The sequence below is a fragment of the Barbatula barbatula genome, assembly GCF_947034865.1.
Source record: "Barbatula barbatula genome assembly, chromosome: 19".
In the NCBI taxonomy this organism is placed as follows: domain Eukaryota; kingdom Metazoa; phylum Chordata; class Actinopteri; order Cypriniformes; family Nemacheilidae; genus Barbatula; species Barbatula barbatula.
Genome location: NC_136782.1, coordinates 5,031,373 through 5,058,017, shown reverse-complemented (window position 1 = coordinate 5,058,017; position 26,645 = coordinate 5,031,373). Strand labels below are relative to the sequence as shown.

The following is a 26,645-nucleotide window of genomic DNA, read 5'->3' as shown; positions in this document are numbered from 1 at the left end:
CACGAGCAATATAGGGTTCATAACATCATTGACACATGGGCTTTCAACCCAGAACGCCCTAGAAATCTAATGAGGGTCTGACAAGCGTTCAGAACACCAACGGCACAACATCCAAGCATCCGTGTCATGACTTTCAAACATCCAAGTGCCCTTGGAACGCTATTTATAGTAATATTGAGTTGGCACAGAAGTACCTCTCATATTGTGGAAATGAGAATTGTGTCTTGAAATATTTGCCCTGGCTTTGCTGAATTGAACCTGAAATGCCCTTAATACCTGACCAGGTCTCAAATGGCCATGTCTCTAAAGCCTTTGTCTGCTGAGGAGCCATTTGTTAAGTCTTAGCTGGATTCGTATTATTGAGCATCACCCCCATAACCTGTCCGCGTGCGGGTTTAAGCAGGGGACTAGCTTACGGATTAGGCTGATCACCGCTGCTGGCCAACACGCATGCGCTAGATACTAATGAGCTTCAAGGACACATGTAATTTCCTTCTTATTACCTCTCCGCCTGTGACTCATAGAGAGAGTGACGTATTGGAGAGAGGGAGACGTTATATGAATTCGTTTGAGCATGTGCCGACGTGGCAGAAAAGAAATTCCGCATTTTCATTCATCTGCACGGCACCCAGACAGGTCAAATGGTCCCCAAATAAAACGCACGAAGGCCTAAAATAGGCTCCTTTTGCTTACGCACGCTTCTAAAAAAAGGAAAAGCATTCTGCTGTTCAAGAGTAGCCTTTGGTGTTTGACGTCCCACGCTACACTCGAAACCACGACTGACCCTGACAGGATGAATAGAGCGAATCGCCCGACTGTTAAAGCAAAGTACAAGGGCACAAGTCAGTCAGTGGAAATACTTGTCCTTTTGTTGTGCCTCCTCCGTAAAGATCGAGATGTTGAAAATAAAACTTGAGCCTAAGGCGTGTTTGTCACATTGAGGGTGTGAGGAAAATGACCCGGTGAGCAAGTCAAGCAGCCATTCTGATATTCAAATGAAGTTACCGTGTTTGAAAACAAGGCGATATAGTTGATAACTAGTTGTTGTGTGGTTATTATCACACTTTTTCAATAGGAGTCAAGTTGTGAGAGATCGCAAGGGTTTTGCTGTTTGGTTGCTGAGGTGTCGAAATTGGTTGTTTGTTCATTTCTGTCGAACTGCTGGGAGGGTTGTGGTAGTATCTATGTGGTTGCTTTCTGGCCAACGTTAAAGTCAAAGTTCATCTGAAAATGAAAAAGCTAACAAATATTTGCCCTCATGTCGTGCTTGACCTGTGTGTTACTCTTAATTTTTGAGAAATTTTGAATAGAAGTCAATGGGGGGGTCAATGTTATTTGGTTGCCAACAAATATACATTTTCTTTTGTGTTCTGCACAAGAAAGTAAGTCATACAGGTTTGGAATGATGAATGAATCTTTAATAAGGAACAATGATCAGGGCTAAGGATTTTTTCTACTGGCCCTGCCAAAATTTTCACTGGCTCCACCGCACCCCTTGGTGCGAATGTGTAAAACGAATTTTTCGCCAAAGTTTTATTTGAACATTTACTGTGAGTGGTCGTGATAAGTGCAGGACAGAGCGGGCAAAGAGCTTGTGCTCTCCCTCTGTCTCCAAACAAGTGTGTGTTTGAATTCATTCGGTGTTGCACTGACCGCACGGCATAAAAGCACCGCAGGACAGACTGCTCCACAGACGCTCTCACGGAACATTCATGTTATATCCCGATCGTTCTGCGCAGCGTGTTATGAAGTCGAACACGTCTCTCTCCCTCACACTTAAATCAAAAGCAAGTTCAGAAGACAGAATCCATGTTTCACGTGGCGCGTTCGGATACTATTTGTACTTGAATAACAGCTGGCTGTGAATGTGCACAAGAACGCGTTGCTTTTCTTGACAAGTGTTCCGCACATGCAGCTGACATAAAGGAAAAATCATGTCCACTAATGTCCAATTTGTGACGTAATGACTCATTTGAACCCAATCAGTTTCTCAAAACACACCAGAACAGAAGCGTGCTTGGACCATTTAACAAGAGACTTACCATTTAAAGTTTATTTTTGACAATGTGAAGTGAGGTACATACTGTATTTAGGTGCTACGTATGAGAAAGCTCGACCCCCTTTGGTGGATTTAGTTATTCTAGGTGTTATCAAAAGTCCTGAGTTTTGAGATCTAATCTAAAGTAAGTCAAAAGAAACCAGCGCTGTTCCGATCAGAGAAGTGATGAAGTAAGTCATACTGTTTATTAAAAGATTGAATGACATGCTAAAAAACAAGTTTGCGATTTTGCATGATTGAAGAAATGTAATACCATTTATGTAATTTGTCTTTTTGAAAGATTCGATATTTCTCATTCATTACTGTCTCAAGCTCAAAGATACACGTGAACCAATGGCGTTTGAGTTGAATTGGTTGAATGTACTGAATGGATACGCCCTTCATTGAACGAACGAGTCAATTGAGTCCAAATGAGACTGAATAAAATGGTCTCAAAAGACTATGACTACAACTAAATCAAAATTTGCCGCCAAACATTGATCTTAATTCTAATTTCAGTTAATACTTAAAATGTTATAATTCTTTAAGCTGTATGTGCAACACAAAAAGTTAATAAATTGTTAATATTTAGAAAATAAATGTTATTTGAATACGTTTATTTTTTTCTTAAAAATATCGAGATGTGTATCGTGTTGTGAGCTGAGTGTATCGTAACACCCCTATACATTATATAATAATTTAGTTCTGAGTTAGTTTTGAGCTAGTTATATTCAAGTTTATGTGGTACAAATGGCAAAATTACAGCTTTTTGAAAAGAGGGGTTGTAGGGTTGTGAAGAGTGACATGTTATATTTGTGTCAGATAATTTCATAGCCAATATATAACTTGAATATATATCAAAGTTATATCAAATATGTTTCTTTGCATTTAACAAAGTATTTTGTAGCAAATATACAAATAGAATTAATGTTTTTTATTAAATATAGATAAAATCTTACTGAAAAGCCTGAAGTAAAGTCCCCTTTAGCAAATTTCAGCATCAGAATAGTATGCTCGTACTGTTGGCGCAACGCAACATGTCTGTTAAGTACACTGCTTGGGCCTTCCATTTTTTGCAGTAATTATTTTAACCACCAGGTGGCATCCTTGTCCTGGGAGCGTCGATTTAAGGTAGTAGAAGAAAACCATAACCCTGTAGACCCGGAGAGATATTGCAATATGTCGTAATGCTCGTGCGTCAAAACCCGTACGCGTATGATTTGAAGGAAGTCTACTTTGCAAGGCTGTTCGTTCAGCTGTACGCATATGCTCGCAGACACATAAAAAAGAAGTATACCACCGGCTTAAGTTATAATTTAATCCGTCAGGAACTGTTCTGACCCAATCATGACACTGAATCATGAGTGTTTTTGACTTCGTCCTTTGTTATTCAATAAACATTAAAAATATCTTAATTATGCTGCTGCCCCTTTAAGAGATTCACAGATCTTATGCGTAACACATGCGTTTTGTTTCCAAACTGTTTTCGTTCATTTGGAACATAATGGATTACTTTTACAAGGGAACTTGCTAATATGGGCATTGTGCGTATGTGTGTTTAAGAGTAAGAAGATGTGAAAGAGAACTTTCGTTTTCGAGTTGCGGTTTTCCGGTCGCGCGTATGTTTCAAAGACCCCGTGAGAACAGAATCGCGTTCTCTTTTGCGTCTTCAAAAATATTTAAATAGGCAGTGCTTGAAAATGTGCTAATTATAAACTTTCGTTACGATACAGCACTGGCCCGATCTGACAAGGGACATTTCTGTCAACTGGCCGGAGGGTCTCTCATGCTGGCCCCGGGGCCATCCGGAGGTCCTAATTTTTGAACCCTGATAGCAGTGATGTTTGTTGAAGTCAGATCATCACAAAACAGGAGATTTTGTTTGGCATATCTTTAAGTCAATGAATTCGAGTAATCATCAGTAATCGATAAACATTTAAACGAATTATTTGCGTTTGCAGGAGCAAGCAGTGCCTCTCCCATAGTGTGGATGAAGGAGTCATGGCTGACCACACCTCCCCACTGGAGTCCGGCCAGTTACTCAACCCAGACATCCCAATACTCACCTCCCCGCCGCCTCCTCAGCATCCGCCCAACATAGTCAACGGAGACGGACCACAGCAGGTAGGATAAATCATCCACAATCATTCACACTCGCTTCTGTCTTCTCTGCCAAGTCCTTAAGCTATATTCCATGGAAAAGCAACTTTCTGCTGAAATAATTCCTCATGAAAGACTTGCTCATAGGGTTGTGCTATACCCAGGGACCAGACTAAGCAAAGTCTGTCTTTCTGTCTATATAGTGGGGAATAAGCAAGGAAAAATGTGAAACATGCATTTCGCAATGGTTTGCAATAACTGAATGATTGTAATTTTTCAAAATGTTATGCGTAGACAAGGTTTTAGGTTGATGCAGCAGCAGAAAGACAGAGAGATTAATGCATTCTTTACCCAGAAAGAATGTGAAACGTGTGTTGGTTAAAGGGGTCATATGGCGCAAATGTGTTTTTCTGTGTCTTTGGTGTGTTATACGTTTCCCATGCATGCATTAGACACGTAAAATTGCAAAAATTAAAGGGTTAGGAACAAAAGATGAATTCTATCTAAAAGCGAATGCTCACACAGACCTACCTGAAACGCATTGTGTAACCACACCCCCACAAATCTACGTCCGTTCGTGGTATGATTTGACTAAGACCGCCCAAATGTATACGCAAGTAAGGTGGGAGTACCTGTCAGTACAATTGCTATGTAACCTGATGTTCCAAATATGGTAAGTGGCGTTACGTTTCTGTCACACGCTTGTAGTAATCGACTTATCACTATGGACGGGTTAACTGGCCAATCATAGAGAGAGACGGAGCAAAGAGGATATGCAAACATGGACGGTATGTGGAAAATACAGCGTTTTTTTTAATCTTAAATGGTGTATACACATTGCATTACATCTAAAACAAACTATAATATTCGTTTTAGCCGTGTCATATGACCCCTTTACGTTTTATTATTTAATTTAAACTGATTTTACCAACTTTAAGCATTATTATATTGCATATCACGAATTGCATTTTTTATTTTGTGTTTGACATACTTTACATGTGTGTGATCACAAAGCTTGTGTGACTTAAGCCAGAAGAGCCAAAGTTTCTGGGTTTGTGTAAAAACATTTTGCAAGAATTAAAATACAAATTGTAAGCACTCAAATAAATCTAATAAAAGCATGTTTCCTGCCCTAAATAAATATTGCAGAAAATATTTAAGGTACTTTTGAAATGATTTTTTGAAAGCAGTTTGATATAATTTATAAAAATGTATGTTTGGATATGACCCACGAAACGGATTTCATCCTATTCATTGAGTCCTGAAATTTGTCTTTTTTGTTAGTTTCAGTTTTTTAATAGCCAACAAAACAAACCATATTAAAATCCATCTTCCACATAGGTTTGCAGTAGTTGTACTGGTAGTTGTACTCCGTGTATTATTGTAAATAGCAGTGACGTTACTCTTAAGGTGTCTACGTCTGCTTTTGTAACTCTGGGCAGAAGACGAACATAGTGTCCTAAGCCCTGACCCTGCATGGAGAAGCACGATAAAGACTGTAGAGAGGAGCTGTTCGACCACCTGCATCCCTGCGGGGCAGTCACGGCGATAGCGACTAGCCATGACAAGGCTGTACGCCATCGCTGTCACTGTCACGGACATCCAACTGAATTTTCTTAAGTGACCGTGACTGTTGCTCCCTGGATAGGAAGCTGTGATGCACTTTCACCTTATTTGCGTCAAAGATGTTGGTGTGAGTTTTTTTTTGGTGTGACAATGCAGCTTTTTAGTTTAGCACATTGTATTTACTATAAAATGACCTAAAGGGATAGTTCTCCCGAAAAAAAGTTGTGCGATTCAGATTATTTGATTTATAATATTTTATTTCATTTATCCAAGTTATTACAATATTCCATTTATTATTATTTCCTTTATATATTTATTAACCCTCACTAACTTTTATGCATTTATTACATTTAATTTATCTTATACATTCATTTAATTTATTTTATCCTTTTATCACTTTTATTCTTATTATTTGTTACATTTTGTTTTTATTTTTAATAATGTTTAATCTTCTGTTGAGTGCCGTTTTGTCTTTTATGCTGATATGAGACTCCAACGGTCTCCATCTCAAGGTTCAAAATAACATAGAGACAATGTTATGATACCTTAATCTAGCATGGTTAATAATACGTCCGGTTTCAAGCCAGAAGAAGTTGGACAGAGCTAGACTGCGCATTGAAGCACAGCTGACATTTTTCAACAAACCCTTTTTCATTTTATTCAACAACACTTCGTCTACTGCCTGCTGTTCTTCTCTTCGTCTCTGTATCTATATGTTGTTTAATTTGAAGTATTAACTCACCACGGAGTTGATCTTTTCACATTGAATAAGTTCCTTATGGCAGAGATCTAGTGAAACTAGACTAATTTTGGATCTATTAGATCTGCAAGCCATATCCATAGTTGGATCTATCACCAACATTCTTCAAAATACTTTTCTCTACACAACACAAAAGAAGGTAAGTCATACATGTTTATAATGACATGAGGATGAGTAAATGACGAAAGAATTCTCATATCCCTTTAAGTAGCTTTGTAGGGCACTTATTGTAGTGAAGTCCTCCAGTTCCAAGACACTCGAAAGTCATTTGAGGATTCTTTATTCACCCTCGACCATGTGTGCACAAAGTCTATCTACGCTCAGCAAGACTTTTCAACCCCCTGCGGCGGTCATCCGACAAGACCTGCCCAAAAATCCCAATGGTTCACTGAGCACTTAAACAGGCAGAAAATGCATCAGCACCTGACACGTGCCCTGCTCCACTCCACCATTCAAATGATCCGTTTCATTCGTTTTTTATCGCCTCCTGTCTGCCTCATTCACAAAGCCACAGGTTGCGGCAATGCACGACAAGCCAACTCATTCATCAAAATCCTTTTTTGGAGGTTTCCTTGGCGTCTAGACTCGAAAGGCAAGAATAGGATACAGAAGATTTCTTCCAAAGAGTGGTTGCTGACTGACAAGATTCAGATATGAAAGACGTTCATCGCACCGCAAGACTACAAATGAATCTTTACTTGTTCGAAAAGCCAGGGCTACGTCTGTGTTAATTGCCACGCAAACGTGTGCACGCCTCCGTGTTTGTTTGCACCCTTGGCATTTCTCTTCATGTGTGGCCTTTTACGCCTACATCTAATCACGACCGTGGCGCCCCTCCAGGTGTGCGTTTGATGTTGATGTTTGCGACAGAAAGAGAGCTCAAGGTAATATAAGTGTGACTAAGTGACTCTTGGTGTTCGCTGGCCCACATGTCAGAGGAGATGCGCTCGTGTTGGTTCGAGGGTGGTTAAACAGCCTTGGCACGCATGCGGCCCAAAGGTGCCATACGGAGCTCCGTCAGATTTATTCCTTTATGTCCTGACCTTTCCCACTGGACCTTTCTCTCGCTCTGCATCCTTCAGTTTCCTCCCTGTGTGTCACCCATCAGCTGACCCGTAGATGCAACGAGTGGCGCTAAATACCAGCGAGGCTTTCTCCTGGCTACAGTGCTACTACTCTTTCAAAAAATCTGGTACGTGCAAACTGATTCAGTTTCATTTCATTTTCCATCCACGCTTACGATGAGGGATTGGCACAATAATTGCGTGACCCTCTTAACTTCATTACTTTTCACACTGATCTAAATTTATAAAAAACAAAAAAGCCATCGTTTTTCATGTTTGGGTTCGGTTGAAACGGTACAATTTGCAGCAGGATCTTGTGGCTCTTGACAATGTTTTACTACAACATGTTGATTTTTAGGCCTGGGCAGTTGTCAGTACACGAGAAAATTTGAAGAATGTACAAACAAGACACTTTTGTTGAGAATGGTTAGATGTAGCGTGACTCAATGTTACACTGAAAACATTATTGGAAATAATGGAAATAATGAACCATGTTGCCAACTTGACGGCCAAGATCCCACAAAAATAAAAATTCTGTAATTCATTCATTCTCATGTCATTTTGTGTTTAAGCAATGGAAGTCATTGTGCTCGAATGTTTGGTTACCAACATTCTTCAGAATATCTTCTGTGGGGTTCTGCAGAAGTCATACAGGTTTGAAATGACACCGGGATGAGTAAATGACAAAGAATTTTCCTTTTTCAGTGAACTATCCCTTAATTTTTAAGTTAATTTAAAGTACGTATAATGCCAACCAGGCCACTTCCGTTTCGTCTCTCTACTCCCTGCAGGCTGCCTGCCCGCCCGCATGTTTATATGTGGTAAAACCAGGACAAGATGAATCATAGCTTGTTTATCAGTCCTTACCTAATAGCCCAGGTGCCCAGCTGTTCTCTTCATTGTGAAAATCTGGTGAAACCTCACTTCCCCCTTTCCTCTGCCCGTAAGCACTGACGTCTGCCCTTTTACGCTTTCATTTATTTGCCTTTCCTCCCTTGTTTCTGGTTTTTATGTGCTCTTTAAACACTTTGGTTTTATGTGCTCAAAGCTTTTTGAAGCAACAGTCAGGCTTACCTTAAGAGCAGAGACTCTAGGCGGGGTGAAATGGACTTCTCATTCACCATAGACTTCCTGCAGAGAAGTTGTGCTGAAAAGCCCCTTGTATAAATGGCCTTAAATCGACCAGAAAGAAGTGACATGTTTTTGATTTACTCACCCTTTGATCTGGTACACACTTTCTTGTTAACTTCGTGCTTAAAGGGTTGGAAAACTAAACCAGCAAGTCGGAACAAAAAGCCTGTAATTTCAATCATCGTGTTGACTTACATGCAGTTCGTGCTGAGCTGATATAGATTATGGCTGTCAACTTAAAGATCACCAGAAATGTGTCTTTTATTTAGACATCTAACGGTTGAGCTTGGTATATCGGAGAGTTAAGTTTAGCCAAGTAATGGTTCTTCTCAGTTTATTTTGATTGTTATTAGAAATAATCTAAAGGCACTCCATTGTTTGTAAATGTGTACCGGAACTAAAGTTGGAGTCACAAAAGTATGCATGCGCAGTAACGTCTGTTTATGTTTTTTTGGATGAAACCGTCTATATTACTTATGAAATCAGACAGCCTCCGAGACGTATTGCAGATGATCAAACTGTGTATTGCCGATGTCTTTCAGATGTTAATGTTGTGTGTAGAGTTGGTAACTACCATTCTTCAAAATATATCTAGTGTTCTGCAGAAGAAATTCATGCAGGTTTGAAATGACATGAGGGCGAATAAATGATGACAGCATTTTTGGGTGAACTGTCCGAAAAATTACTGTCAGAATTTTGCCCAAATCAGTTTAGTCGGCAGAAGACCATTAGCCTGGTGACACATTTATCAGTAAAATAAAGGTTTACTTTACATGTCAACTATACGAAGTTATGGTATAAAGTCCATCCGATAAAAATTTTCTTATGAGGACATGCTGTCATATTTATGAGTTTCAGATGATCCAATTATTATATAGTGATACATTGCGTCCTATGGGATTGTGAGCTATAGCTGGCAAAACCCAACCCTCAAATTGTTTATGAATGCATTAGTCTAGCTCATTAGATGCCTTTTTGACGCCTTGGTCACAACAAAATGACTCCCAGCATGTTGTGGATAATGAGACTGTTCTTTTCGAGTGAGTCAGTCGGGTGACTGCACATGTTCCCCCCGCCGGCACACTTATCGCCAACCTGACATTAGGAAGTAGACCGAGAACACACAGCTGGGCCTAGGGCCAGAGTCGGGGGTGAATTCATGTGTCGTGGCTGTAATATCACACGGTGCCTGAGTTATGGCTGTTCATCCAACTGTGCCCTCTGAAACCATAAAATGGCTGATCTGAACATTAATCTTTTCCTTTGTTCCCACTTCCATCCACATGTTACTCCTCCCTGTGCTCATCGGTGAACTAAGCAATGTTTCCATAGCAATGAGTTTCTCTCTCTCTCTCTCTCTCTCTCTCTCTCTCTCTCTCTCTCGTGGGTGTCTCACTTATCACCTAATAGGAGAGAAAATGAACAATTCTCAGTGGGGCTGACAAAGTCATCTCAAGTAACCATCTTCCATTCACTGTTCTGGAGCAGAATGCTCACTGTTGTCAGCAGCATCATGTAAAAGGAGCTAGATCAATAAAGTCAGTTGCTTTCGCATAATGGCAATGCCGAGCTTCTCCCATTCATCTTTAGTTCAGCTTCTCCTATACAGTGTGATGCATAATACAAATTGAAAGTGGCAGCCCAGCTTTGATGTTAGCGGGCTTAGGATTGGATGCATATTTTCTTTGGAGTCGCTCCAAAGATTGTCTTCGCGGCATACCTTTTAAAAAACCTTTTAAAACGGCATACGTTTTCAAAAGTATGAACTTCCATGTTTAATTTACATGAATATTTATGGTTTGGCAGACTCTTTATCTACTCCGGTATACGAGATAGGACCAATGACCTTTAAGCTAAAGGAACAGCTTTTCAAATAGTTTTATAGTCACCCATAATTACTTCTCTATAGCACAGACACCTTTTTCTAGCTTTATGTCAGGTTTGATGAGAACACGGGCACTAATTACTAAAGGCCGTATTGAATCAACACCATCACCCATCCTTACCAAAAACGCTGTTGGGAGAATCCTCATCAACAGTAGCCACCGGTCATATTGATTTAATCGGACTCTTCACTATGCAGATCAATACTCTCCATAATGACACTGTGAGCCTCTTCCTCCAAAGCCTGCAGAGATCCCTCAGTTTCCATTGAAAAGCACTTTAGTTTTGTCCGCTTTATTACTCCTGATGTGAGAATATTGTGGTAATGTGACAGTTGCAGTTCTACTAAAGGCCCCTTTGCACGATTTTGGCTTCAAAACAGCCACAAGATGCTTTACCTGCTCATTAAAAGCATTGCAGATAGTTCCACCAAAATGGGATGTTTATGAGGGCCGCCCAGTAACAAAACAAGTTGGTTAGAATGAATAAATACTTGGGTAAATAAAGTGGGTTCACAAGACTTAACATTTCAAGAACAAAAGAGAAATAAGCCTTTCTGTATCTCTTGTTTTTCAAGTTAAGTTGCGTGAACATTGCAAATAAGTGACATCAATGTGTCATGTGAATTTTACTATGAAATTGTTTAAATGTCAGGTTGTTTGTTCATCAAATCAGGTTTTCGTATGTGTGGAAATGGTCCGCGAGCTGTATATACTTTTTTGCTGACGCTCTTGGGCACTTTAAATGTTTGAGTGAGTCATAATGTGCTGGCATTGCACTTAATTTTCCCAACCAGATATTCTTTAAATGATCGTCTTTGTGTTCTGCAAAAAATCTGAATGTCAGAACAACATAAGGGTTATTAAAAATGTCATTTTGGGGGTAAACCGTTCTTGTAAACATAAAGAGGTGAGGCAAAAAGGAATCACCAGATCTTACCTGGAATACACTTATTTTTCACGCGCAAGACTGACAAGAGTAATTTCCCCTAAGCACTGTGAGCTTGGGCCATTCTGCTCCTCAGTCGTTTTGCATGGCATCGATATCTTCAGCGTCACATACCTCTTTCTCCTGTCGTCTCAGCTGCTGTGCCACGTTGCCACACGGTAAACAATTAAAGAGGAACAAATAGTGAGGAACCTGAGCCCTGACTCATAGGAGGAGCGGAGACATCAGTTGCTAACAGCCGCGAACAGAACGGCGGCACTGGTCCATCTCCAGGGCAATAAAGCCAGCGTTAACCACTGTAGCTGTGTTTGCTAATCACTCTCGCTTTCCTCCCCTCCTGATGGCCTTGTGCCTAAAGCCAGTGAGTTCAGCGTGTCCATGACGCAAAACACCAATAGCGTTCCCGTCTGTAATCTTTGCTTGTGCAAATCATTGTCATTTAACCACCTGGATTCTAAATCTCTTATCTTTGACATTTTACTACCTGGATTTATAGTCTTTACATATTAAACAAATTGGCCTCCAGTTTTGCTGCATACGCAACATAAGCAGAAGTATTTTTTCAAAGAGACGCTGTAACAGGTATGTGTCAGGATGATTGACTAGTTGCCAAACAGTTTTCACAAGTTTACTAACATCATTGCACATGCCTGCACATGAAGTGAGTGTGTATTTTATTTCATTTGGGCGATGCACCACCAAAGGGCAAATACACAGGATTTACATTCAACTGCAGTGTTTTGCTTGCTGTCACTGTTATTGATGTTATGTTCTGCCTTTGAAATATAGTCCAATCAGCATCAAGTCACATTATGTGGAGTAACCATGGCTGAGAATGTCTTCTCATTGACTTCCAGTTCCATACAAAGATTTTTTAACTTTAGGTACTGTAATGCAATCTCTATGGCTTCTGGGAGGGCCAACCCATACATGCTCTCGTCATCATATGTAACCTTAACTTTGCTGTGACCTGAACGTGCTCTGACAGGTCATGTGATTGGACGATTCTCAACCCCTGGTACTGTAAGGGATTATGATGTTGAGATAGACCCACCAAGTTTGTGAATTTATGTACATGTAAATTTACAGCGTAATTTAAATGTTTTGCAGCTTTGACTGGAACGAGCCAATTCACAGCAGCAGTAAAGTGATAGAGGACACGTCCAGAGTAAACAAAGTGTGGACGAGTAAATCATCAAAGCAGATGGAAATCCATTATAATGGGTGGTGATGATCTCAAATTGATGATCTCACCCAAAATTACTGTAGTTTACTAAAGTAAAGTGTAGTATATGTTTTGTATACTGTAGAATAGTGTAGTTATTACTCAAAATATTTACTTTTATATGGTTAAAAAACTATGTAGCATCTAGGAATTTGACTACAGTTTACTAAAGTTAGTAAGAGAGAGTGTACTACAGTATTTTTTCATGTGGGCTGGTACTTATGTACTGTAATAAATCCAAATAAAATTGAAATTCACTTATGCGATGATGGTTGAAATGTTTCTTTTTTAGCCAAGAGGTGATGATAGATAGTAATATCACCTGTCAAAAGGCTATTTAACAATTACATTCAGTCTTGCAGTACTGACATTGCAATTTTTAGGTTGTTGCTCTCACCCCCCACCATCCCCCCCCACCCTAAAAATGTGCACCTATCACCACCACTACCGTGTATAACATGACAAAGCATTGCATGCGTGCAGTGTAGCATTTTGTTGCAAAAGAATACCAGCATTGTAAATCCATCAAGGAGAAGAAATCCATTCACATAAGGACCATCAATGCTTTCGAAGCACCACTTTTGTAACACACTTACTGTCTTCAACAATTATGAGGACCTTTACTGAAATTCTTGGGAAAGATGTTAGTTTGCTACATTGCCATCATCGGATTAATGACAGTTGCGTTCTGCCAGTGTCAAAAAGTGAGATATAGTCCTGCAGTTTGACTCTAAAATAGCCTTATAATTAATCAAGTTGTTCAGCGGATGCATCAACTAGTTTGTTTCAACGACACATAGTTAAACATATCTTTATTGCGTACTATTCGGCTTTGAGGAAAGCAAATCTCTTCTAAGAATGGTTTGAACTACATCAGCCTCGAAAGGTATTTGAGAACTGCTAAATATAGGGCCTTATCTGTTCTGGTACTAGCAGTGTATGAAAGATTGTATGCTGCCTCAGGGCTTTCCCATCTTAAGAGGTATTTTTCTAGCCTGGGAACTTGCTTTTCATGTTTTGTGTAGTGTGAGAAATGTCATAGAAACTTCTTTTTTAGCCCTCTTTCAGTGCAGTGAATTATATAGGACAGGCTTAACTTAATATTTAAAGGCAAGAAAGAAGGCCCGAATTTTCCTGTCCAGTTCGTTTTTCCTGGGTTGTCGTTGCTGTTCGCGCATCTGCATTTCACTGCAAAGAAACACAAGGCTTTAATTAAGGTGAGTCCTGAGGTCCTCACAGAAGCTGTTGCGTTATCTTAACCTCATCTCTGTGAGCATCGATCATGGTATTAATAGAAGCAACAGCGTTCTGTGAATGAAGGAGAGAAAGAGCGAGACACCGAGAAGGGAGGGAGGATGTGCGTGAGTGGCAGTCAGTGAACAAGCATGTGCCGCTCTGTATCCCCCACGCTATCGTCATCAACAAAGCAAAACAAAGGAGTCAAAGATAACTCTAGGAGCACTATTCTTGTTTCTAGATCGATGTCAGACTTGGCAATGATCTGAAGGTGTGTTCTACAATCTGGACGACATCCATATTTACTCACGTTCACCACAGGGCAGGCAGTCACGAGTCAACGCCGGTTCGGCATAGAGGGAGAGGTGAGAATCGCAAACCCTCAGAGGAGAGCAATTGCATCCACTCGTCCGTGGCCTTCCTCCCTCGCTCCTTCATTCCCCGCCTCCCCCCTTCAAGCGGAACAGCAGCGATTAGCTGTCCACCTCATTGGTGGCGCGCTGCGGACATCGACAGGGCTTATTTGTTGAAGAGGTTGCCGTGGAGACTGGCTGTGGTGGTGAGCCAGGAAGAGAGCGCGAGAGAGTCATCCATCTACTGCGGAGAGAGCTGGAGGAGAGATAAAAAAGAGAGAAAGCGCAAACATGGGCTACGCTCCCGTTATCTCCTGAACAGCTTCCAGCGAACGTACTTAGGCGAGACATCTATCCATCCTCCCGCCGGGGTTTGCTCAGAGGGGGGTGAAGAGTTCACTCGGGCCCCCATGTGTCCAACACGCCGCGCAGCACTTCAAGTCTCATGAGCACCGGGTGAAAGCCGGAGAAGGGTGGCTCGGACCCCCGGAGCGTAGGGAGGGTTCCCGATTCTGAAAAAACACATCCAGCCTGTTGAAGCAGCTGTGGCTGGTCGAGAGGGAGATGCGGTCTACAGTAAGTGAAGATCGTCTTTTTATCACACGGATGCGTGTTTGTCAAACTAGCATGTTTAAAACTGCACCTGGAGACGGGTCTATAATGAAGTGTGGGAGAGATGGAGAGCCATGTCAGAGAGAGCAAGGGGGGGAAAGGTAACCAGCTGTGTTGCAGAACAAAGGAGCAAGCGCAATGAGTTATTGTGAGCGAGCAAGCATGCGCACACACACACACACACGTGAAAGCAACAGCATGTAGCTTCTTGAACCTAATTCAATAAGATCTTCCTTAGCCACCCCCATCTGTGTGTGTGCTGTTGCTCATGCATTGCTCTTTGCCGATGCACATGTGGCTGCGCGAGAGTGCGCCTGTGAGGTGAGTGAGCGTGTTTGCGCGCGCATGTTTGTGTGGCAGCCAAAGGGATAACTGGTGTGTCTCAGTGGTGCACATGAACAGAGAGTGAGACGGAAGTAAAGAGGATGGCCGTGTTAGGGGAGACCTGCAGTTGGCATCCCAAGCCGTGGGAGTTCAGGCGCTATAATTGCGACTTTCATCACGAGTCTGAGGTAAATGAATGGCGCTTACTGACTAAATGGGTTTCTAACAGGATGCAATGCTTGACTTATACTTACGGAGTTCTTATCTGTTAGACTCTTCTTTTCTTCTTATGGTTCTGAGAAAGCCAAGAGCGTCTGTTATAAGTGCACCACAGCTAGTCACTGTTGATTTGTGGAAGAGATTGAGGTTCTTGCGTTCAGTCGCTTTCCACATCCTGATGGACTGTCAGCTCTTAACCCTCAGCACAGGCGAGAACCGCATGTTCCTGTTGTTCTTAGCATTATTTCACAGTTCATTTGCACCTTTTCGTATGACTCACTCCTTTCTGTTTTCTCTCGTGAAGAAAACAAAAAAGCATTTTTTGCGAGGCACTTCAACGAGGGTGCATGTGGTGGTCGAATCAGCCAGTCAAATGATTTCATGTTGGAGGCTTTCAGATCAGGACCCCCCTGCTCTGCCGAACTAGATCAGCGGTCCCGCTCATCTCTCGAGACAGATGTGTCATCAATAGTACCTTAACAAAAGCTCAATGGAAAACTGACTCCGAGCGATTTCGTGGAACAAGTGGTACTCTGATGAGCTCCGTACATACCTCTCCATCCTCATGCCGGTGACGTGGGTTTGAACGTCACAGCCGTGATGTTGTCCTCTCCACTTCACCATCATTTATCCTTGAATGATCTATTGTCTGTAATTTGCACCAGGTTTATCGAACGGCGGGCTCGTGACTCGTCCCTGCTTTGTTATGCGATATTGAAGTGGGTGGTCATTTAGAGAAGGATGTTTTTTATGTCAGAAAGAAAATGATGCTGGTCGGTTTACTGCACTTGGTTGTTTACTTTCACATTTAATAACTTTGAAGACGGAAACAATTTAGAGCACAAAAATAGAGCAGTTATGGACCGTTTTATCTGACGCGCGAGATTGTTATCAGAAATAATCTACAGGCACTCTATTGTTTGTGAATGTGTACGGGAAGTTCAGTTGGAGTCACAAAAGTACACATGCGCAGTATCGTTTGATTTATGTAGTTAAGATGAAACTGTGTTATTAATTCAGTAACAATATTACAATAAGGTTCCATTTATTAACATTCGTTTATGCATTTTCTAACGTGAACTGACAGTAAACTACATTTTACAGCATTTATGAATATTTATTAATGTTAATTCCAATACAATTGTATATTGTTTGTCCGTGTTAGTTATTGTGCATTGTTTACAAGTACAGCTCTTGATTTAAAATGTCACACGATGCATGTAGTGAATAAATGATGTAGAGCTATTGGCAACCTACTATTTACATCTTTTGCATAAACTCCTGGAAACACTTTATTGATTTGTTTTCAAGCTATTTAAATAAAAACATCAAAGTATGGAGAATTCTCCGAAATAATTTGTTCAAATGAATTAAAACTATTCATATAATTAATTCTAATACCATACAGGTATCTTTACTAGGCTAATATTTTTTTGCAACTGTTATTTTAAATGAGTCTTAGTAATTGTATAGTTCTGTAGGTGACGTACAGCATTTAGTTGTTATTAATGACTTAAATAAGTAATAAGTAACTAATTGTTAATTATTTTGAGCATTAGTATGCTGTTACATACTGATATGTTAATCTTACTTCCTTATTAGTTATCAGTAATGACTAGAGTGTTCATGCAGCACTGTTCTGCATTAGTTCCTCCATTACTACCTATTGATTATGAAACGGTATTAGACCAGCGTTGCCCAACTCCTCAAAATGTTGAAATTACTTAACTTCTGCTTATTTTCATAATTCTGTATTTTCAGACCGTGATATTGATATTTTTTGATTGGTTTATTTTCTCATTTATTGATAGTCCGGTTCACTCCTGAACGGCACTTTCTTAGAATATAGATTTGAATTCACCAAAAACCCTCCCGATTTGTACACTTAAAAAAAAAAAATAGATTTTTGATGTCTTCAATTTTTGCTAGTATGATTTAAAAATAAAGGCCCAGTGTTAGAAATGTAGCAGTATGTAGCATTAAGGTTGAAAATTGCAACCATTAGCTCACTCCGCCCCTCCCTTTTGAAGCACTATGGAGGCCGACACAGAACTAAGATGTTGTCATGTTTCGCTTCTTTGCCGATGGAGATTAACAAAACGCACTCGTAGAGGAGTTTGTCCATTTTGGGCTACTGTAGAAACACCATGGTGAATTCTATAAAAGGGGACCCGGGGTGCATGTCGATAGAAATAGCTCATTCTAATGTAATAAAACATCACACCTCATTATGTAAGGTCTTTATACACCTCAAGTCATAGTTATAAATAGTATACTGCATTTCTGTCAATAGAATTACACATTGGACTTTTAAAAGCCATTTAAACTTTTTAAATTCTATTTAGACTTTGACGGCTTGGGCGGAGCATCTGTAAACTCCTCCCCTTCAACTGCCAGTCTGCTACCAGTTCCATAATAGAAAGAGGCTTTTTTATTACATCCAATCAAATGGCAGAGAAAGACAAAAGCCACGCCCACCATTTTTCTCATTCAAAATTCACTCTGAAATGCATCAAAATACCGAAGTAAAAACGATCGCAACAGTCGGTTCAGAGGGACTTTAAACATTTTACATTACTGCAACTCATTAAAATAAGTTTAGCATTTTCAACTTATGTTACAGCAACTCGCCACTGGACAAATTTAGAATTGGTAAATTGAAATTACTTAAAAAAGCCTATTTGTTTGTACGCATACATTATTCTATGGTCCTTAGATATAGCTTAATTTAGCCCTTTCGGTACATGAACTTGAGCAGTTTTGTTATCATTTAGAAAAGTTATAGAGCAGCAAATCTCAACATTATCTTGATTTGGTCATTTATGTCCATAGCTCCAGTGGTGCGGGACAAGTCATTTAGGATTAAGGTTTGAGAATCCTTAAATTAATGCGGATGTACGCTTCACTACCAAGACGTGTAACGTTCACACGTTACCCCCGTTAGCTCCGGTCATCCATCTGGAAACTGCAAGAGTTTAGAGCACCTCAAAGATAATAACAAATCTATTTTGACATCTCTATTGATTTCACACGGTCTCAATGGAAACAAACATGTTCCCTTAGCCTTTTTTTCCTGGAATTAGCGGCGTATCGCCGCCATCCAATGGTTGGTGTGAACAACATAATACCTCCCCCCTTAACAAAAAAAGATCCACGTTTCTGGGAAATGGCTTGTGCGTCATGGCCTGTAAACAAGAAATGTTTTCTATTTTCTAACACGTTCGGAAGTGGATATGTAAATTTCTACACATTTGTGTGTCAGCTATGTGTAACTGCATGAAAATGAAGGTAATAGCCCAATGTTTACGTCGGTCTGCATGACGCCCACTTTTGTGGCTTTATGTACAAGTATAGTATAAAACCGAGCCATGTGGATCATCCTGCAGACATTACATTAGGTCAAAATGAGGGTGTCGGGAGGTCCTTGTTTTCCTAACCAGTCAGTTTTACAAAATAGCGGTGTGTGTTTCAGCCGGATTACTGGGTTTTCAAATAGTCTGCAAAGGCTTTTTTCCACTAACAGCATCTCTCTTGCTCTCTTTAGGTAATCTTGGTACAAGTAAACCCAGGAGAGGCCTTCACGATTCAGCGGGATGATGGTCAGTTTCAGTGTATCACAGGTAAGGTGTTCAAGGATTTCTGTGTCATTTATCTCGTAAACACATTGGCCCACCACGAACAAGTGATGTTTTCTTCCCCAAATCACAAGTTCACATGATTGTAATTACAGCTCTGAGACTTGCTCAGTGAAAGCATGCTGTTAAAGTGGCGATTAATACCTGTAAGTCCTACTAATTGATTGGAGAGACCCTCAGATACTTTTCTTGTTAAACAAAAGTAAAACAGTTACACACCCGGGGTCCCCAAATGCGCTGTGATTTCTCTTTGGTAATCTAGTGTTCACATTTAAATTGAATACAGCTAGAACATTTCACCTCGTATTGTAAAACCAGGTATGACCTTATGCAAACAGGTTTATTAGATGCCAGGAACACTAGAGGCGAGTTAAATGCATCACAATTGAAATATCGCAAATGTGCAAATGGCGCCATGGCTATTTCAATGGTTTGCGATAAGATTGTCTGGTTTGTACTGCAACATAGTTTTTTTACTTTCAGAATTTGTCATTTTGTTTATATGTTTGTTTGATGTTATATAATGTCACATTTTTAATACAAATCGATTTGATAAACTAAGATTTTTGAAGGCATGAATTGCTTTATTTATCATGTTATAGTCATTCATTTTTAGTACAAATTTGCTACACGATTGGATACCGTTGTAACGGCGTTAATCAGATTTCTTGTTTTTTCTTAGCAAACATGCAGCGATGCAGTTTTGGCGTCTGCAAATTGAAGTGTAAACGGGAAAGCTCACATACTTGCTGCCTGTGCAGCATTTGAATTGCTGAAAAGGTCATTTATATGACATTTCAGCACAGTGTACTAGCATTTTGCTTGGCATGAGGCAAAATGTGGCCATGAATAAATTGTATGCATTATTTCATGAGGTCATTGTGCAAACCAGTTTTGCAGATCAACAGAGAAATGTGTCAGGATGTTTTGTTTGGACGCTTGTTTTTTATTCTTGTCAGTGCAGCACAATATAGCGTCTAGCAATAAATTGTGTCCTTTGTGTATCATGAGTTATAAAATATTTAACAGCATTCCACATTAAAGCCCCTCTTATCCAGAAAATACCCTTTTAAATGTTGTTTTAACATATCTACGTGGCAGGAGTGTGTGTACAGAACCAACCTAAAATTATAAAAATCCACCCATTCATTTTTTTTTGTCCCCAATAAACCTTAACTGTCCTCTTAAATGAGCTGTTGGCAGTCTCTCAGTAATCTGATGTCACATTGATTGAGCCCTCCCTATGACTGCTGATGGGCTGCCGTCTCCGCCCTCATCAAGTTGTACATTTACATTTAGTCATTTAACACACACTAAAGCGACTTACAGAGAGTTCAGGGAGCAATAAGCAATATGTCATACAGGAGCAATAATACAAAAGGTGCTAGTACAAAGTTCCTAGTTTCAACAAGAGCTAGACCACTACCTGTTGAGAGAAAGGGTTAGTTTTTTATTGGAATTTTTTTCTTCATTTGTCTGTCAACAGAAGAGATGGGTTGTGAGAGATGTGGTTGACCGATCTGAGTTAGGAAGAGTGTTCCACCAGGAAGGAGTTGTGAAGGAGAATGAACGGGAAAGCGATTTACTGCCCTTATGAGAAGGCATTACAAGGCGCCGGTCATTTGCTGAATGCAGGGTTCTTGATGGGGTCTAGTGGTGTAGGAGGTTTTGAAAGTAGGCCGGTTTAGATCCAGTGATAGTCCTGTAGGCGAGCATTAGTTACTTGAATCTGATACGGGCTTCAACCGGTAGCCAGTGGAGAGAGATGAAAAGGGGCGTCACATGAGCCCTTTTGGTCTGTTGGAAGACGAGGCGTGCTGCTGCGTTTGAATCAGCTGAAGTGGTTTTATAGTCTTTGCAGGAAGACCAGCAAGGAGAACATTGCAGTAGTCCATCCCTGAGATTACCCTTAGGGACCCCAGTGATCATGTGGTGTTCAGTGGACAGTGAGCCCCCCATGACACCTTGAAGGATCTGCCGGAGAGGTAGGATTTGAACCGGTGGAGAGAAGTGCCTGAGATTCCTAACACGAAAACCTTGTTCGTGTTTTGTAAACGAACAAGGTGTTTGGTTGTTGGATGCAGGACTGAACATAAGTCTTCATTTACTCCCGACATCAAGCCTCTGCAGACGCTCTGGATTAGTTTTATTTCTCAATGGAACTTTCAGAAGTAATCAAGTCACTTTACATTGGGATGCTTCACAAACAAATCTTAGTAAAACGCTGGATTCATAATGGTCATGTTTTCACATTTGTCCTGTGTATCCGTGTATGAAAACAATGTGCACGTTTTTAAAAATTGCAAAGAGAGCACGTCTTCAGTTTTTATAGATATTATGCGTTTGTCGTCTGTATTGTCACGTATAAAAACAATGTGCAAATTATGCGTTTGACGTAGTTTGTTTTCTGAGAATCAAGATGACTGTGAAACACAGGTGAAATATGTAAATACATTTTTGGGGATACTTCACAAATCATTTACTCACCTTCGAGTTGTTCCAAATCTATTTACATTTATTTGTTCCCCCCCATTGACTACCATAGTAGTAAAAATACTTGGTCTTTTTTTCTTAAACAAAAGAAGATATTTTGAAAATTGTAGTCTCAGTTCTGTGGCACTTTTGACTACCATTGTGTTTTTTCCTACAATGGGAGTCGATGGGGGGCAAAATCTGTCCGGTTATAAGCATTCTTCCAAATATCTTTCTCTGTATTCATTAGAACAAATACATTTCCACAGATTTGGAACAACTCGAAGGTGAGTAAATGATGACAGAATTTTCATTTTTTGGTGAAGTATCCCTTTAAGCCGCCTTTTAAAATACAAGATTGTAATTGAATTTGCATAATATCAGACCTTATGGTTTTGAACAGCGTTGTTTCAATTCCCTTTGTATTATTAAACACAGACTGACTTAAAATATGAAAGATGACGTAGTTATGTAAATCGTAGTGTTATTTTGTTGTTGTTTGTTATTATAGTCCTGTGACTTAGCAACTTATCTCGTTGCGTCATGCCTAGTTAACACACAGTGTCATATTATATTTCTTTTAGTTTCATTGGATTGACAGTCGAAACCTTGAACCAATTTCCAACACGACTACATCAAGCAAGCAGATCTCCCGACTGAATCAACCCTTCTTCATTCACTAACAGAGCCGTCCAATGTTGGGTTTAATTGCCATATGTGTCAGAGGCTCAGTCACAACAGTCAGCTAGTGCTCGCCGGGTCTCGGCGGGGATGCAATGAGATGTCTTACACCCTCCCTCAGTCTACGAGTAGCCCTTTTGCGTGGGATGGTGCAAAAGCGCTACAAACCTCCAGCCTCCTTGATTGGCAGTTGCTGCAATAGGAAGAAGTGGAGTGTGACTGTAATTGAAAGATTACTGTGCCTTGGGAAGATTAGAAAAACAATAGCATGTTGCTCATAAGCCTGATTGTTCTCCTCCTAGCTGGCCTGATTTGGTCGGATGGGGTTTAAACTTGTGAAAGTAAGCAGGCGGGTGAGTTGATGCTATCATCGGGCATTAGGCATTTGATTGAAAACTCAAATGGAAGTGGTAGCCAATTTGTTCGGAAGAACTGAAGCTGAATGTGTTTTCCTCCTCTTTTCAGTTCTTTATTAGTCCATTTCTTATTAAGGAACACCACCAACAGTTTTAAGTCAGGTGATCATCCAGTCTGTACGAAGATGCTAAAAGTATTGCGATTCTAGTTCACCTCTTTAGGGTACATTTGACTAACCCCGAATCCCACCGTTTAAGTTAAACATTGTAGGTTTCATTTAAACAGCTGTTGTACACTCCCAGCTTATTTACTGTTCCGGTAGTGCATGTATGCTATGCTCTGTTTTAGGATAAGTGTTGTCCTTTCCCTCATTTGTAAGCCACTTTTGATAATACCCAGATACAGTACAAAAACGTCTGTAGGACGTCTGCTGAAGGTCTGGAAAATGTCCGCTAAAGATCTGGAAAACATCATCTGTTTAAAATCTTCGAAAACCCAGATTCACATCCATTCTAAATCCTAAACATCTTACAGACATCTTCTAAATGTCTGTATTACATCTGATAGGAGACGTGTCAAAGATGTATTGCAGATGAGCAAACAATACAAAAATACGTCTTGCAGATGTAAATGCAGACATCGAATAGACGTATTTGAGATGTATGTTTGCTATCAGGGTAGTGTCTGCTAAATGTATACAAATATGCTATAAATGTATTCAAAAGCTGAAAAGCAAAATATATCATTTTAATGGAATGCAATATAAAAAAGGTACGTTTGTGTGATGATAATTTTTTTACGGCTTCATCACCTAAGCAGGTACATCATTTCACCTTTCAGAAGGATGTCCGTGACATCACCATTAAAGCAGAAATCGAAACCATACCAAAGAATTTCATTCTTGGATTTCTATGAAAGAAAAGCTGTTATCGCACATGTTGCTTTATCACATTGTGTCTGTTTGGGACTGTTAGCGAGTTCGGAATAGGATCCGTAACAGAAACATCAGTCTCCATAGTATAGGCTATTAATGTGGTGAGTTGGAAATTCATATTTAACCGGCAGTTTAATCATATGACATATAACATGGTGAAGTTAACCATGGGTTTATCATAGTAAAGTTAAAATTACGTACAATAGATAATTAAAAGCATCATTTGTATTGAAATAATTTTACCACATAAACCATGATAACGGTTATAGTGGCAAGGCTATAGTAAGTTTTTAGCAACTTCGTTTTTATTTACAAACAAACTAAAAATATGGTTAAAAATTATGGCTAATTTTCGTAGGGAATTCATTATCGTTATTAATACATTTCCTTTGCAGAGTTAATTTGCTCGCATATTCCCCCAAAATGGACATCTTTCATCATTTTCTCACCCTCATTTTAGTCATAGTCTGTATGACTTTCTTTCTTCTGCGTAACACAAATGAAGATATTTTAAAGTACGTTGGTAACCGAACAACACCCACTGAAGACATTTCTCAAAATATTAAAGAAAATAATAAATAAACATTTGTATACAAGTTGAATGACATGAGGGTAAATAAGGACAGATTTGTATTCACTCTCATTCTTTAAATTTTGTAAATTGATGTTGCCCAATTAGACTAAACACTTACTGTACTGGTATTAGTAGAGCATGTGTTTAAGTTGGTGTTAAACCTTCACACAATCTCCCACATATAGAGGTCTTTGCGGGATAAAGATTCCCTTTGCGTCACGAGGGGCAGGATCAGGCTATATTTAGACTGGACCCCCTTGCGAGATTCTCACCCCCCTTCGTGAGGAAGATGCTGATGGGATATAGTAGCTCAAGGACCAGCGAGGCTGATCCACACTGGTCTGTTACTGGGAGCTGATGCCTGTCAGTGACGTGAAGGGAGTGATGACTCACCGTTGCGGGAGCTGAGCAAAGAATGCGCATGTGTGTGTGTGTGCTTAGCCCTTAACCTTAGAACAAAACGGAGATAATGCTCAAATCCGCTGGATAAACCAAATGGAGAAGATCTGTCCCTCTCTTCCTGAATGTTTTGGTCCAGATGGGCGTTTGTTCTATTTTTGAATTCATTCATGTACCCGCTAGCTGTAAGTCTTTAAATACCACATGCATTCTTCAAAAGTATCCGTTTAATATGAAGCAGCAGCCTCGCAAGGGGAAGAGAGAATTTAATTTAAGATGTCCCAGACAGCCGGGGGTGGCCTGCGGTTGAGGACAATGACATCGGATGAGGGGAACTTATTAACACGGCCATTTAACATCCTGCTGTGAAAATGTTTTGGTGGCTCCTCTAAATGTGGCCATTGGCGGTTGGCCTGCGAGCGTGCTCATGTTGATTTGTGCGGTGGGCTGAACGCGTACATGTTTGTCTGTTTACATCTTCTGATTACTCATGTCAGACGTTGGCCAGGAGGTTGGTTTCACATTGATCTGTATGAATGTACAGCGGGCTGGGCTATATAACAGTCTTGGAATGCTTCTTTTCATTCACCACATTTACTGTTGAAGGGGTTTGCTAAAGTAAAGAAGACTGTTACGGCTCATTCTTAGTCTGAGAGATGAACCCCTACCCTTAAAATAAGTATTAAACTAATCCTGTCCCTCAAGTGCTATCAAATCATCTTAGTAGAGTCTTGTGTTATTACTTTGTTGTGCTTTTACTTTAAGCAACCACGCAGAAGATATTTTTGCCTGGTAGGTGATATGAAGCCATTTCTATGGCCATTAATATCACCCAGAACACCCTAATCAAATCAAGCGCCTTAGCGATAGCATAGCATCTCCCTGTTAACCACTCTCAACGTTCTAGCACCGTGACAAAGAGCATCGCTTTCTACCAAAAATGTGTCGTTCCTCTGGTTTCCATTTTACTCTCATTCCTCTCGTCCCTTCCATCCTTTCACTTCATCTCTCCTCACGAGCACTTCAACTCATGGCGTCAATTTAAAGTGACAGGTCAAAGACGTCACAGCGCACGCAGACAGCGAGAGCGTCACGAGAGAATGTCCGTATCATACTTCAGATGACATCACGCACTTTACTGTTGACTCACCGCATGCTTGTGTGCCAGTGGGCTTTGATTTGATCAGGTTTGGTTTAGTACTGCATAATTCTGTACTTGGGTTCGTTCCCAATGTTGACTTGAATCAGGGTAACCGTGCGCCAACGCAGTTTTTATGGTGTGCCAATTGGTTGTTAATATATTGCTGTGAGAGTGCCAGTTTTAACCGAAATACAATCGCTGTTTTATAAATAAGGTTAAAGTAACTGCTTTTTTTGTAAGGTTTACCTAAATGTCTATACAGGGCCACACACTGTGATGTTATTGTTTACGGTCGCTTTGGCTGTCTGATCTGTAAATGGCACGGGATGCCACATTGCGTTTGATTTGTTTTATGAAAGGCATTAAAGCTTGTGTGTGCTTGTGGGTGGGAAGATTTCCCGCAAGAGGACATTTGTGTGGGTGTAGTTAAGGTGTTTACTCACCGAAGCTTCTCGGATTGTGACTAAGGCCAGCGGTCAGGTCTGAGTACTATGACCCTATCCATTCATCCTTCTAAAGAACCACTGACTTGTGTGTGGATACACAGTATGGCTCTACTCAACAGGCCTTCTCTCTCCTGCAGTACTATTTATCTGTTTGTTTACATCATAGGGCATATTAGACTAAATAAATCCCTCATTTAAAACACTTTGCCCGCAGGTCAGAATGAGGGCATGTTAGCCTGCTTACAATAAACAAAAATACAATGGTTTGTTTACAGGCTGACATAAAAAACTAATTGTTTAGTTTGAAGGTCAGACACTAAGGAGGCACTAATATTGACACTTTTATCTACGGATTAGTTTATAATGGCTGATAACTGATGGTAAGTTACATAAAGGTATAGCACAGATATGTCTTTAAGATGTATGCTTAAGATCTGCTGTGTAAAACATATGATAAATATAGTCCATTATCCTGCTCATTACACAGCTGTAAAATGTAAAAAAAAATGTTTAGTGTTAATGACACGTGCATACAAATACGTTATA

At 40.1% G+C, this 26,645-nt stretch overlaps 1 protein-coding gene across 2 annotated transcripts in view; it reads left to right on the top strand.

Annotated features, from left to right (window-relative positions):
* Positions 1 to 26,645, top strand: part of fndc3a (fibronectin type III domain containing 3A) — a 65,424-nt gene that overhangs the window by 7,793 nt on the left and 30,986 nt on the right. For both annotated transcript variants that reach the window (XM_079481634.1, XM_079481633.1), the window contains exons 2-3: positions 4,000 to 4,162; positions 19,005 to 19,080. In XM_079481634.1, the coding sequence (XP_079337760.1) occupies positions 4,040 to 4,162; positions 19,005 to 19,080 (199 nt within the window). In that variant the 5' untranslated portion in view covers positions 4,000 to 4,039. The remainder of the gene's footprint in view (positions 1 to 3,999; positions 4,163 to 19,004; positions 19,081 to 26,645) is intronic.